The sequence below is a fragment of the Symphalangus syndactylus genome, chromosome 16 (genome assembly GCF_028878055.3).
Source record: "Symphalangus syndactylus isolate Jambi chromosome 16, NHGRI_mSymSyn1-v2.1_pri, whole genome shotgun sequence".
Taxonomy (NCBI): domain Eukaryota; kingdom Metazoa; phylum Chordata; class Mammalia; order Primates; family Hylobatidae; genus Symphalangus; species Symphalangus syndactylus.
In genome coordinates, this window is record NC_072438.2 from 65797527 (window position 1) to 65812640 (window position 15114).

The 15114-nt window shown below is 40.6% G+C and overlaps 1 protein-coding gene across 5 annotated transcripts in view; it reads right to left on the reverse strand.

Annotated features, from left to right (window-relative positions):
* OSMR (oncostatin M receptor) overlaps nucleotides 1-15114 on the reverse strand; it is a 94209-nt gene that overhangs the window by 47673 nt on the left and 31422 nt on the right. For 4 of the 5 annotated variants that reach the window (XM_055246181.2, XM_055246180.2, XM_063619544.1 and 1 more), the window contains exons 4-7: nucleotides 12435-12606; nucleotides 9684-9968; nucleotides 8309-8444; nucleotides 7614-7765 (exon numbers count right to left, since the gene is read on the reverse strand). In XM_055246181.2, coding sequence (XP_055102156.1) covers nucleotides 7614-7765; nucleotides 8309-8444; nucleotides 9684-9968; nucleotides 12435-12606 — 745 coding nt within the window. Of the gene's footprint in view, nucleotides 1-7613; nucleotides 7766-8308; nucleotides 8445-9683; nucleotides 9969-12434; nucleotides 12607-14693; nucleotides 14737-15114 lie in introns of those variants that run through there. The other variant, XM_063619545.1, reaches the window with a different exon arrangement.

Below are 15114 nucleotides of genomic sequence, written 5' to 3' on the forward strand. Positions count from 1 at the left end.
AGAAAGGTAATGGAACCTGCTAATTCCACACCCAGTGACCTTCAAGCTGCAAATGAGGACAAGAGGTTGACGGCTTTATGCAGTGAACAACTTTTCCCAGGATGATGGGACAAGATTCCCCATCATAACGACACTCTTGCCCCTCTTGCTTTTTCCTTTCTTAGGTGTATCTTTTCCTTTACAGGATAATAATGTAATTGAAAATTCACAATCGGTAGTTTCTGTGGATAACTTGATAGAACCTGACTCCAGAGCTCCTTTAGGTCATGAAATAAGGAAATATCTGTGCTATTGCTAATACTACATGTTGTATATGGATAAATTCCTCTGCGGAAGTTGAGGCCTGTATCCATACAATTTTTTAAATACATAGGTCACGTAATTACAACAGGTCTCACCTAAGTCCCATGTCGTTTGGTTTATTCAATTGTCTGCCCTTAAGGTGAGGCTCAAAGCTCAAAACTATTATGCAAACTGGGGTTATCGTATTACTATTAACTTTATTTTCCATTTTCCTTTTAAAATTTTATACTTGTTCCTTGTCAAATTTCTGCTGAAGTACTCCTCCTAACAGAACAATGCTGGCCCAGCACTTTGAGAGGATGGCCAAAAAACTACAGAATAGATGAAATTGAACTTAACAATGGACGCCAGGAAGGCTTATCCTGAGAGCACCTCCCTCCAGACCTCCCTCGTTCAAATATGGCTAAAAGGCTTTTGACACTGACCCCTAGTTGCCAATCACTCCCTCCAATGTGGGACCAGACCAGTAATCCAGGACAGGTCCCTCCTGGTTAAAAGATGATCAGCAATGATTTCAGAGAGAGATCTTGATCAAAAGGCAGAAATGTGAAAGTTGTCAGAATAAAAATGGAGTCACGTGATGTTTTAAAACCATGAATAATGAAGCCAGGGAAGGCCAAGAAGGGAAGGAGGGTTCTCATGCATGAATATCCAAATAAAAAATTTCTCACAAAAGACTGCAAAAACCATAATCTTGCATAAAGGCCATCACAGTCTTACACACACACAAAATTTCTGCAAGGACATCTGCCCAGCAACTGCTTGTCCAAACTTGGACTGATACCACCCTTGTTAGTGATCCTTGTAGCTAAGGATAATTATCTCAAAACAATGACATAATCCTCCTTATTTTTCCTTTAATTCCTTTACATTCCTGAATATACACAGTTTACTATGGCACACGTATTCCCATTGCAATGTCTGGTCTCGCATATTCTCTTTCAGAGAATCTCCCTCTCTGTTCATTATGTAGAATGACAGCTGGCTAAAAAGGTCAAAGATGTGTCACTCATGTGAATGCTCAGACTACCATAGATGCCCTTATGAGAAAGTTATGTCATCATTTTGAGTAACCCATGAGACTTTAATCTGAGCAAGTAACATCCTTCACAGCCCAAGCAACACAATAATGAATGCATTCTCACAGAATATGGTGGGCTTTCCATGAACCCTGTCCTTTGCAAGCCAAGGAAGCCACTGAATGATACTAAAGAACAGCCAACTCACACAGCAACTGAAGAAAGGACATCAACACAGACTACTGGTAGGGTAGTACTCCCATCTGACTAGGACAGCGTGGATACTAAACACTGCTTTCCAGCACAACGAAAACATGCCACTGCAGTGCATGCTGGGAAACACAGCTGGGCGGGGCTGGAGGCCTCCTTCTCATCCTTTAAGACAGCTCTCTTAGAGGCTTTCCATAACCATCCTAATGGCAGCAACATCCCAGGCATTCTCTACCCTATTACTTGAATTTTGCCTTCTTTGTAGGATTTACCTGTACTTGAAGTTATTGTATTGACTTCTTTACAAGTAACACGTCGCTATATATCTACAGTCCTCAATCCTGCCCCCAATCCAGCACTCTCAACACACACTAGCATATGAGTTCCCTAGAGGCAGTCACTCAATTTGGTTCATTGCTAGGTCCCCAGCGCCTGCTCTGTTGGAGGGTGAAGTGAGGATTAAGCTGAAATCTAAAGATGTGTAAGAGTTAAGCAGGTAAAAGGAGAAGGGGGGGGCATCCCAGTAAAAGTGAACAACATGTATAAAGATAAAGAGATTGTGACAAACCTGTAGGAGACAGAGAAGTCACCTGGCCTCACACTGAAAAAACAACAGGCAGACAAAGAAGAAGGTGGCAGGCAACCTGTGCTGGACCATGAGAGTTACATCAGATGGTGTTGTCTATATCTTTAAAAATGCTTTATTAATTTTGAAGCAGCAATAATATGATCAAATTTGGTTTTGAGTATAGAGAATATGAAGATACTTGTAAATCTGATAGGAAGCTATATTTGTGGCCCAAGTCAGGAGGGAAGTAAACTGGGCTAAGAGAGTAATTGTGGAGACGGAAAGAAGTGAGTATGTTTTAAAAATGTTTAGAAATAAAAAAAAAAATAGTAATTGCAGATGGAGTGAATCTGAAAGATAAAAGGGAGAAAATTATCAAGAATGATTCCTAAGTAACCAAACTCATACAAGTTTCTGTAATGATTCTGCTATAGTGGAAAGCTTTCAGGTATGATATAAAATATAGGTCCCATTTGGCCAATACAAATGCCAATCTTGGGCAGCAGATTGCAGAAGGTAGCAGCCAACCTGTGCCAGAACATGTAGGGCACATGAAGCAATGCTGTCTGTATCTTAAAAAAAAAAAAATGCTTAAGTAATCAAACTCAAACTCAGACCACTGGAGCAGGGGTTCCCAGGAGTAAGAACAGGAAAGAACAGAAGTCCTGCAAAGCAAGGAGCTGAGGAAAATGAGGAAATCAAGTGGCTTGGGAGACTTCCTTCCTCTCTCTCCTCCAGACACACAGGTCTGATAGATTCCAATCTAACCTTTTAATGTTGCTTCTTGAGGGATGAAAGTGGGGGGCAGGGCTGAAGGTGAAACCCTGACCTGAAGGTTGTTTGGTACAATGAAGAGTGATTAATTATGGTTTTGGGGGTGCCTATATCTCTCTATCCTCAGCTCATCCCTAGGCCATGCTCTGCTTTAGACTTTGAGCTGACAAGGCTGGGGTTTGGCCTGTAGCCTTTCTCTGATATTTGCTGCCTACCAGCATAGAAGATACTTACAGGGGAATTCAAGCTCAGAAACCAGGATAGTGAGACATCTGAGCAGCATGACTACGACAAGAGAAACACGACAAAGTGATTTACAGACTGCAGTGTAGCAGTGGTATTAGAACAAACAGATGAAGAGTTTAAAATTAACAAACTAAACATTAAAAAAGACATACAAGAAATCTATGGATTAGCATAAAGAAGATACAGCGATTCTAAACTATGAACCTGATAAAATGCCCTCAAAATATGTAAAGTAAAAATTTATAGAACTTCAAGGAGAAATAAACAATTTTACCAAAATAGTGAGTAATTTTAACACACCTTTCTCAATTATTGATAGGCTGGTCTGCAAAGCCAAGAAAGATACAGAAGATCTGAACAAAACACTGAACAAACTTAACCTACTTCATCAGAGACTAGATCAATGCTTCTCAAACTTTGATATAGATAGGAAATCACCTGACGACCTTGTTAAAATACAGATTCAGGTTCAGTAGGACTGAGGCGGGGCCTGCGATTCTGCACTTCTACAAAGCTCCTAGGTGATACTGATGCTTCTGGTCCATAGACCACACTTTCAGCAAGGTACAAGCCCATGAAACAGACCTCAACAATTTCAATGAACACGTATCACATAGACACCTTCTATAACCACAGTGAATTTTTCTTAAAAATAACAAAAAAATAAAAATTTCATTTTAGAAAATTTGAAACATAAATTAATTCATGGATTAGAAATGGTATCATATATAGTTTGTTATAATGAAAGCACTGCAATGTTAAGTTAAAACTTATTGGACTGTTGTGGATGACATAAAACTGGTATTTCAATGGAAATATGTAGCTTTAAATATTTTATTTGTGAACTAATATCCAACTTATGAAAGTAAAAGGAACAGAAAAAAATCCAAGAAAGTAGAAGAAAACAGGTAATAAAAATTACAGTGGAAATTCAACAACAACAAAACACAATAAAAAGAATTGATTTTCAAAGCAAAATTGGTTTCTTTTTAAAAAGAAATCAAAGTAGTTAAACTTCTAGCAAGATTACCAAATAATAAGAGCAAAGGCACACATAGATAATATTGTGAATGGAAAAGAAGATACAACCACAGATACAGCAGAAATGAATATGACGATAAAACAACTACTTCAAAATAGACTAAAAGACATTGTAAAAGTAATAAAAGATATTAGAGAAAAATATAAATCAGATTTAGCAAACATCATGGATGAGGTAACAGAACTCAGGAAAGAAATAGATATAAAACAAAAAATAAATTCAAAATCGAAGATGTTAAACTGGAAGTAGTTACCAGAGCAAAAAAACACAACAGATAATTTCTTAAGCAAATAGGAGGTAAAGGGAGAAAAAAATTTTTTAAATAAAATAAATGAAGGGATAAAAGTAATTCAAGAGAAAGTGACAAATATTAAAGATCAGAAAAAAGATTCAATATAGAGTTAGCAGGAATTCCTGAAAAAGAAAACCAAGGGAAGGTGGCCAAACAAATACCAAAAACTATAATTCAGAAAACTTCCTGAATTAAAAAAACATTTGATACCACATATTGAAAGAATGTACCATATTACTCAACACATCAACCTAGAATAGCCAACACCAAGACAAAGGTTTTAAAGAAAAAGAAAAAAATCCTCTGGGCATCTAGGCAAAAAAAACAAGTAACTTCTAATGGGGAAAAAAATAGATTACCATTACTACTAGGCTTTTCATCAGCCTTGCTGTATGCCAGAAAAAAAAAAAATGCAACAATAAAATTTATGATACTCAAGGAAGAAAATATAAGCTAAAAATTTTATATCTATTCAAACTGACCATTAAATACAAAGACCAGAGTAAAACTTTTATTGACATTCAAAAATTCAGGTGACTGTTGTTCCCATAAACACTTTCTGAAGAAGGTACTAGGGAATAAATTTCAGATAATCAAAATGACCAGAGAGATATTTGCATAAGCTCTAACGGTGAACATTAAACATATATACTTGTGGACTTACAAGATGCAGCAAGATTTAAAAGGGAGATGATGTAACAGGTAATATCTATGTGCTCTGACGATGATATAGTACAATTTTTTTTAAATGACAAAGGAGTTAAAATTTCAAAATTTCAAAATGCAGAAAGAAAAAAGGGAAGGATATATGCTAACAATGATTTTAACTGTTTTCAGGAAATTTTTAAGTGCCTACAGTGTTATAGGAGTTAAAAGGGGTCCTTGGGAAGTTTTTGTTTCTTTTAAAGCAGCTCCAGAAATGTTTCTTGTCTAGCAGAAAGGCCCTGACTTTTAGAACCTCTCTCCTACCCAAGCTTCAATGTGCAAATGCTGGCCATTAGAAACAAACTGGGTCCACCCAAACATGGCAATTCACGCTGTCTTCTTCCTTGCCCCAACGTGTGCCTAGCAACATGGCAGCCCCCACTTATCCCCACGTGTGTAGAACATCAAGGTGCCCTGCATTTGCATATTAAAAGGCTAGGGTGGGAGGGCCAGTTTTTTCCTGGGCTATGTGAATGACATGCCTAGTCAAACCAATCCCCTCAGCCCTATGCAAATCAGAAACCAACTCCTCCAGCCTCCTCATATAAGCAGCCACTATTCTGCTGCACATGGGGTTTTCTCTTTGTTCAAATCCCTCCTCCCTCTGTCTCTGTATGGAGGAGTTGTTTCCTTCTTCCTTCCTTCTTTCTTGCCTATTAAACTTCTCTCTCCTTAAAACCACTCCACGTGTGTCGGTGTCGTTTTATCCAAACCTGAGCGAAACGAAGAACCTGATGTTCCTCCAGTCATTGGAGCCATATCAGTAGCACAAAAAATATGCAAGAAGTATACAAGGGAAAAATTTAAAACTTTATGAAATGATTTTAACAGAGGCCTAAGGAAATATAAAAATATACTATGTCTGCACACAGGAAGATTTAGTAACATACAGATTTTGATCTCTCCAAGTTGCATTTATAGATTAAGTGCAAATCCCGTGAAAAGCCCAGCAGGGGTTTTCATAGAATTTGGTAAATTATCAATTTTACATAAAAGAGTATGGCACCAAGAATAGTAAGGATAGTCCTGAAAAAGAATAGGGTGAGAGACTTACCCTACCCGATGTCAAGACTCATCTGAAACTTCAAGTAAGTTAGTGTAATACTAGTGCAGGAATAAACAGACCAACCAGTGGAATTAAGAATCCAGAACTCTCTTACGCTTTCATAATAGTGAAAGAGGTGGCATGTCAGATCATTAGGGAAGGAAGAGTTATTTGATAAACAGATATGGAAAAATGGTTACCAAACAGAAAAATTCAGTGTCATAACCCTATCTCACTTAATATAAAAAAATCAATCCCAGAAGGATTTGGAATTTGTCTTCTTAAAAACCTTTAAACTTCTTACTAAAAACTTATAGGTGACTGTCCTTCTGATCTTGGGGTAGGAAATGATATCTTTAAAATATTTTTATAAAATTATCTGCTTTAAAAATGACAAACTTTTGTTAATCAATAGACATATAAAAGAAAGTGAGTTACAAATTGGGAGAAGATATTAGCAGTAAAGAAATGAACAACAAATCAGTATCAAGAATATATGAATATCCTTACCAACAAAAAATGTGCAAATTGCATAAGCTTTTCATAAAAGAGAAAACAGATGTGGCCAAAATACTCATGAGATTCGATCTCAAGACTATCATGAAATACCATTTTATAGCCATTTAATTGGCAATAATAAAAAAAAGTGCCAATACCAACTTGGTAAGAATATATGAATCTATAGGGTGGGAGTATAACTGGTACTACTCCTTTGAAAAACAATTTGACCTTATCGTATAAGTTGAACATATTCTACATCTGATCCAACTCTTAAGTATATATGCAAGAAAAACAATTGTAGATGTGTACTGGACACATGTATAAAAATGTTCATATTAACATGTGCCCAAGAGCAAAAACCTTGATACAACCTGCAAATCCATCAAAGGAGATGTATGAATAAAATATTTAATATTTACACAATGAAATACTACACAGCAGTAAAAGTGAATGGACTACAGCAACACTAAACAATATGGGCAAATATTAGCAATTTAATATTATATAAACATAATTACTGAATTATTACATACAGCTTGATGTCCTTTCTATGCATTAAAACCAAACAAAATAAAGGCATTTTTACCATCACATAAGAAATGAGAATACACACGTACACAATTTAAGGTGGGGGCATTATAGGATGAGATATGATAGAAGTTACTGTTAGAGTCCAATTTTTGAAGTTGGGTAGTAAGCTCATTGGTGCTCATGACATTATTAAAAGAAACAAATAGGGGACGCGTGCATCCATGAGGAGAAATGTGGCATGAACAATAGGTATAAATTCTAACTCTCACCTCTGCTGTGAATAAGGCAAAGATCTACAGCATATTTACTCGATCACACAGTCTGTCAAACAAAGACACATTAGTGGCCACGGTGGGCTGTGACAACTCTAGTCTCACCTCGATGAGTCAGGTTAAAAAGGATATTGACACTTCTCTTCCTTAAGTAATTTTCAGCTACGAGTGTGAAGTTATACGTTTCTTGTGAGTCTTGAGTTATTTGCCAATTACACCAGTTTTTGTGTGTACAAAGTTTCTTTTCCCCAGAAAATCTTTAAAAACAAAACAAAATAACACAACCATTACCAGGCTTTTACTTTTGTCAAAGCAAATGTATCCCTTATCCCTCAGGGCGTACTCAGTGACTGTCAAACTATGTTCCCCATAATGGCATTGATCCATCGCCAACAAATACCAATATCGAAAATATTGTTTCTACAAATTTGACATACGTGCTGAAATGTCTTAACATGAATCACTGACTCGGGGCGAGAACATCCCTTAATTTACTTGGAATATTCCTAAAAAGTCAGAAATTGGGTAGACCCAGATTATCAGACAGGACTATTTTCACGTCAAGGTATACATTAACTGTCTTTCTTACCATGCTATGCTAAATGTTCCTTTTTTAAAAACCTCAGGTAGAAAGTATTAGACGTTTGTCACCACTTAAAGGTTTCCTCTTGACCTTGGCAGGTGGTTTTGAAATGTTTGTTCAAATTTCCTGCAACATCTAAGTGTAGATTTTTGCCATGTTGTCACAAGCACCTCAGATGAGGAAGAATTTGTCAATAATGTAACCAGAGCCAACTTACGATTCAAATAAGGTGTAGCTTTGGGAAGGTTGTTTAGACCACCCCAAGGCAGTGTCCGTCCCAGGATCCCAAGTACAGTGCAAAGTCTTGAAGTCCTGGGTTTCACAAGAAAAGTCCTTGGGCTCCTCAAGTACTTCTGTCCATACAAAGGAAAACAGACCTAGTTAAATCTTTTTATTGGAAGATAAGCCAAATGGAAAGCTCTGTTTAGAGTCTGAAGTCACAGAGTTACTCTGAACGATGAAGGGGTCACTGAGGTGGAAGGCTACCTATCAACAGCCTCCAAAAGTCACTTTTCAGGGGCCACCTCATCTTGGCCCCTTCTCCTTCCTACCCTTGTGATTTTCTGAGATGTCATGGGCATGTGTGGTCCATGTTATGCAAGTGGCTGATGCTGTGTCCATTTGACAAGGGTTGTATCCCCAGTGCCTGCCAATGTTTCATTTCGGGTGCTGTGGCTCACAGAATGCTTCGGGGGTGCAAGAAAATCAGTCAGATTCGTAAACGTGCTAAATTCAACAGGCGGGAGCTGAGTGTTCAGGGAATGGCAAAGCACCTCCAAATCCCCAGAGTTACTGCTGCCCTTAGTGGCCATGCTAAGGGGACACAGATGAACCAGGCATCCAGGAGACTGGAGACTTCCTTTGGCAAGGGAGGCAGGGAGGGAGATGATCCCTACTGTGCAGGGGAAGGAGATGCTCAAAACAAAATACAGGAGGCCACCAGTTGTGCACACACAGATCTATATAAAAATCAAAATGTTCCCACTCCATTAATATATCCGATGGAACCAATTTACTGCACAGTTACGAACAGTAATGGCCTCCATTTGCTGACTGCACGCAGCTACTACTGGGGCCAGGCACTACCCACATTCATTAATCCTCACAATCACCATCACTGTCCCCATTTTACAAAGGAGGAAACTGGCTCAGAGAGGCTAGGGAACTTGGCAAGGTGACACACCCAGCCAGGGAAAGAAGATTCAAACCCAGGTCTCCTAGGCCACAACCCTGGCTGATTCCGTGGTTGTCCAATCTGTAGCTCCTACCCTCCCTCCATGATCCCGAAGTAATTCCAGCATGGCTGGGCAAAAAAGGGTATCTTCCCAGTGGTCCAGGTCATGACCTGAACTGTCTCTTCTTTAATACTATCGATTTCTAGGAATACAACTCTCAGTAAGGACAAGAAAACAACAAGAAATCCCGGAAATATTACTGAAGGGCATTGACTTCAGAGCCTCTCCTGGAAAACTTGGGAAACAAAAGAAAATCAAGATCATGGATAGAAATGTTTATTTGTCTTCTAGTAAAGGAGATTTAATCTATTCCTCAGGAAATGAGAAGAAAGGGCCACAGAGAATTTGCACACTTACTTGAGACAAAAAGAACGATGCCTCGTATGCCTTTACTGACATTTCCTTGACTCGCCTCACAATAGACATTTGTCCCTTTATTCCTAATGAAAGGCACACTATTCAAGCTGAATGCAGTTACATGTGGATCAAGTTGTTCTCCATGAATCTGTTTCCCTTCCAAATAACAGGATACATTATTTTCGATGTTCTTAGAAACGTAACAAATGGTAACATTGGAGCCTTCTTCCACCATCTTATCTTTAGGGAAAACGAACAATATGTCCCGTCCAAAAGAATCTTGTACTGCAAGAAAAAAAATAGCCAAGTTAGAATCGCCCTCAAAATTCAAGCCTCTTAAAACAAGTTATCCATCTGCCTTCAGCAGATAACTTTAGCTTTTTCTACCTCCTGGAGAAAACAGCAACCTAAATTTCTCTGCCAAACCTCTACCCTCTGGTGCATGCAAGACAATCCTTTCCACCGCTGCTCCTATTGTTACACTGATACCACTGCTGTTGCTCTTACTGCCACAGACAGCACATTACTATTACCACTCTGATAATCGCATGATTGCCATCACTGGGTTATTGTAACTGCTTTCTATCAGGTTATTGTAACTGCTTTCTATCAAGTCCCAGCCCTGCCGAAGGCCATGTTAACTGTTTATGTACATTATCTCATGTTGTTCTTAGTACCTTATAACAACAGGTCAGGTAGGACTTGGCCAAAGTTTGCTCAGTTAGAAAGTGGCAAAGCCACATTCAGACTGGCAAGGTCTATGCAGCTCCAAAATCCCTCATAATCTCTTCATTGCACTGGAGATCATATCTCTTCCTACCTTCTCAGGAATGCCAGTCCCTCAAGTGTGAGGGGTCTTTGAAACGCTCATTTTTGAAAGTTTTTTAAAAATCCAACCTTCAAGCGATTCTTGTGCCTCAGCCTCCTGAGTAGCTGGGACTACAGGCATGTGCCACCAAACCCGGCTGATTTTTTTGTGTATTTAGTAGAGCTGGGGCTTCGCCATGTTGTGCAGGCTGGTCTCGAACTCCTGAGCTCAGGCAATCCGCCCGCCTCGGCCTCCCAAAGTACTAGGATTACAGATGTGAGCCACCACAGCCAACCTCTTACTATCTTTTTAATATCTTTTCTGTCCCTGTGTATGTGTCCTTCTTTCCACAGTAGGATGTAATGGTTAAGCACATGACCTCTGGAGCCAGACTGTCTGGGTTGGAGTTCCAGCTCCAGCACTTAGTGGCGTGGTGATCTTGCATGGCTTCTTTAACCTCTCAGTGCCTCAGTTTCCTTATCTGTGAAGTGAGGATAAGAAGTCCTTTTATAGGCCGGGCGCGGTGGCTCACGCTTGTAATCCCAGCACTTTGGGAGGCCGAGGTGGGCGAATCACGAGGTCAGGAGATCGAGACCACGGTGAAACCCCATCTCTACTAAAAAATACAAAAAATTAGCCGGGCGTGGTGGCGGGCGCCTGCAGTCCCAGCTACTCGGAGAGGCTGAGGCAGGAGAATGGCGTGAACTCGGGAGGCGGAGCTAGCAGTGAGCGGAGATCGCACCACTGCCCTCCAGCCTGGGCAACAGAGCGAGACTCCGTCTCAAAAAAAAAAAAAAAAAGTCCTTTTATAGGACTGATATGAGAACTAAATATGTATAGTACTTTAAAATGTGACTAGGTCATAGATTTAATTCAATTATTATTATCTCATTAGTATTATTAGTTTAACGCGAGCAAAAGAAACTGACAAAACCTACTCTAAATTTTAATGACAACAAAATTATCAGTATTAAAGAATATTTAAAATGTATTTATCCATAATCTTATTTTTCAAATAACACACCACTTTCATTTTTCCATATTCCGCTCCCCTTCCCCCTGCCCCCCCCAGTCTAGATTTGGGGGTGCTACAATTTGAGTCCACCATCTGTTGTTTTTTGGTGTGCGTGTGAGAGACAGAATCTCGCCCTGTGGCCCAGGCTGGAGTACAGTGGTGTAATCTAGGCTCACTGCAACCTCTGCCTCCTGGGTTCAAGCGATTCTCCTGCCTCAGCCTCCAGAATAGCTGGGACTACAGGCGCCCATCACCATACCCAGCTAATTTTTATATTTTTAGTAGAGACAGGATTTCAACATGTTTCCCAGGCTGGTCTTGAACTCCTGACCTCAAGTGATCCGCCCGCCTTGGCCTCCCAAAGTGCTGGGATTACAGGCATGAGCCACCATACCCGGCCCTGTTTTGTAAATAAAGTTCTATCAACAAAGCCCTCTCATTGGTTTACACACTATCTATGGCTGCTTTCACACTACAGTAGCAGAGTTGAATAGTCACAACAGCGACTGTATGCTCTGAAAAAGCTTACGCTATCTCTTATCTGGCCCTTCACAGAAAAATGTTCCCAACCTCTACTCTAGACGCATACACAGTTTGTGTTGCTCAAATAAATACATATGTACAATTTATGTCTTGCTTTGTTCACTTAGCATTTATAATACACAAACTTTACACGTTTTGAAAACAAATACAAAATTGCCTGAATCTGCACAACTGTCTCAATGAGTAAGTTCAGGAGCCAGACTTCAGACTATATCTTCCAGTGCCAAGTTTCACACCTGTGTTTTTTAGTTCCCATAGGAGCCAAAGGAAAATAATGTCAGTGTCTACCCAGGGTTCCTCAAAGGAGATTTCCACTATTTGACTATTGCTACTCATTAAAAAATATATTAAACCTTTTCACTCTTGTGACCATCTCACTTCTTACCACTGACTTCCTCCCAGGAACTCCAGTTGCTCCAGAAATTTGGCTCAGGGAACTTGGCATCGTCCACCAAACTCTTTATTCTTACAAAGTGTGTTGCACATTCCAAAGGGAGCTCGGATTCCCAGCTCCAATGCAGAACCTGGTTCCGCTTCACAGTGGTGCCGTAATTCCCCTAAAAGCAAAGAGAAAACAATTGGAAACACATAGCCATCTTGTCCTATAAAATAGCTTGACTTGACTTATTCCAAAGCACAAACCTAAGACCCCATTGCAGGTCCACAATATGTACCAGTGAAGTCCACTTCTGCTAGTCAATTCCCCATGCTCTGATGCCTCGCATGGGAGCCAGCTATGACCTCCTGCCTTTTGAAAACTGAGCTTCCAATCCCTATGGTCTTCTAATTCCAGGGGACTCATGTGGAATAAGCGGGAGAGAAAACAGAAGCTACTCAGGTCTTGGGGGAACAGATCAGAGACGGAAGGTGCGCACTGTGCCAGTCCCAGAGAATCTGCTAAGAAAGTTCTTGAAAAGTAGAGAATTAACAGTCATCCTTTTAAAAAAAAAATTGATCGTTTTTTAAAAATATTCATCTTTAGCAAGGTTTGGATTAGGATGGTCAAATCTCAGTCAAGAAAGCAGTCTTTCATGGCACACCAGAAGTTCCATTTTCTCTCGGAAATTGACAGATGGTTCTCTGAGTCTCCCTTGGTTTTCTATCTCTTGTCCTTTCAGATATGGTGGCCACATGGCCACATTCCATCTCTTGGGCTCCATCTGTCAGACTCCTATGCCCTGAAGATGTCAATGACACAAAATGTCTTACACTGTTCTCTAGGAAGCTTGTCTAAGTTGAACTGTAATTTGGGCTTTTGACACAGCCTTTAGCCTTCGTCTGTCTGAGATGCTAATTCCATTCTCTAATTCCACAGGCTTCAGTGGTTCCTTTACACCTTGCCCTGTCATGCAAGGCCTTCTATAATCTGGCTCCAACCCACCAGTCCCTTGCAGGTATCATCTCTCCAAACACAGCGCCTCCCCCACACTTCTGGATATGCCTTATGCTTTCAGACCTGTCTGCTCAGGCAATGTCTTCCACTCCCTGCTATATGGGGATCTGTCCTGTTCTTCAAGCCTAGGTTATGCCCCTTCTCCTTCATGAAGCCTTTCTTGCTCTTTCCTCTGCATTCCTCTTGTCTCCACCCCTTCTGAGGCCCTCCTATATACTGCAGCTAGCGGTTGGTATATCAACTGTGACTCTAGCATGGTCCCGAGGGAGCAGGAACCATGCTCTCTTCTTCATGTCCCCCATAGCTCCAGGCATGCTTTCTCCTCAATGTGCCTCCTCCAAGACTCCTGTTGCCTGCCTCACAGCTGCAAGGTGGAGACAACACACACTTGACACTTACTGGGGGAACCTGAGTTCGAGTCTGCATCCACGTTTCTAAGAGCGAATAATAAGTCCTCAGTAAATGGGATGGGACAAGTCACATGTCACACACTGCTTGGCGTTAGCAACTCGAAGGCCTTCTTCTATTTATGCCTGCCCCCTATTCAGGTCACAAACTTGAAACAGTGCCCCTGACAGAATTAAACCCAGCCCTGGGCTGAGAACATCCTAGTCCACCCAAGGGGCATTTAATTGTGGGCTTCCTTTCTCACTCTCTGCAGACTGTGTTTTTTTAAATGTTTATATTTTATTTCCATTTATTGCATTACTTTACTCCTAGATCACAAAATATGTTCCTTTAACAAGTTGTGAGGTCCTGATCCATGAAACTCTCACTATTTAACATGAGCAATGTCAAGTACATTTTGCTTAAATATTTTTAAAATTTAAGAGCAAATATCCCAGGACTTTGGGAGGCCAAGGTGGGCAGATCATGAGGTCAGGAGTTTGAGACTGGTCTGACCAACATGGTGAAACCCCATCTCTACTAAAAATATAAAAATTAGCCAGGCGTGGTGGTGCGTGCCTGTAATCCCAGCAACTCACGATGCTGAGGCAGGAGAATCGCTTGAACCCAGGAGGCAGAGGTTGCAGTGAGCTGGGATTGCGCCACTGCACTCCACCCTGGGCAACAGAGTGAGACTCCATCTCAAAAACAAACAAACAAAAAAAAGGGCAAATATTTCCTCTCTTCCCCCAGATCCCTGCTAGAAGGAAGTACATCAATAATGGCAACCTCACTCTAATACCAACAAGTCACAGACTGAATTTTACCTCCCTTCTGTCCCTTAAATGCAGCCCCTTCTCTCACCCGAATCTCTGCTTTGGCTGGACCCCGCAGCTTGCTTCCTAGCGGCCACAAATCCCTTGCCCCAGTTCCCCACCACACTCCGCTGTGCGGCTATTCAAATCAGAGCTTGCCACTTCCTTTGTTCTTATTGCCCTTGGGGTAAAAAAACAAAACCTCAGCATGCACCCCATGGTCCTGTGCATCTAGGCCTGTGCCCCTGTCGTCATGTGCTCAGGGATCCAGTACCACAGTGGACTTTCAGGCCTGGAAATTCCCTTCTCTCAGGGCCTCTGCTCATGGCTGTTGGGTCTGCTCAGAGCACTCTTTTCTACTCTACTTGCTAAAGTAACTTCTATCCTCTTGCATATTTGGTCTCAAACAGCCCTTTGTCCAAATTGTGGGAGAAGGTGAGGCCTAACCCCAACCTCATAGCATCTCATCA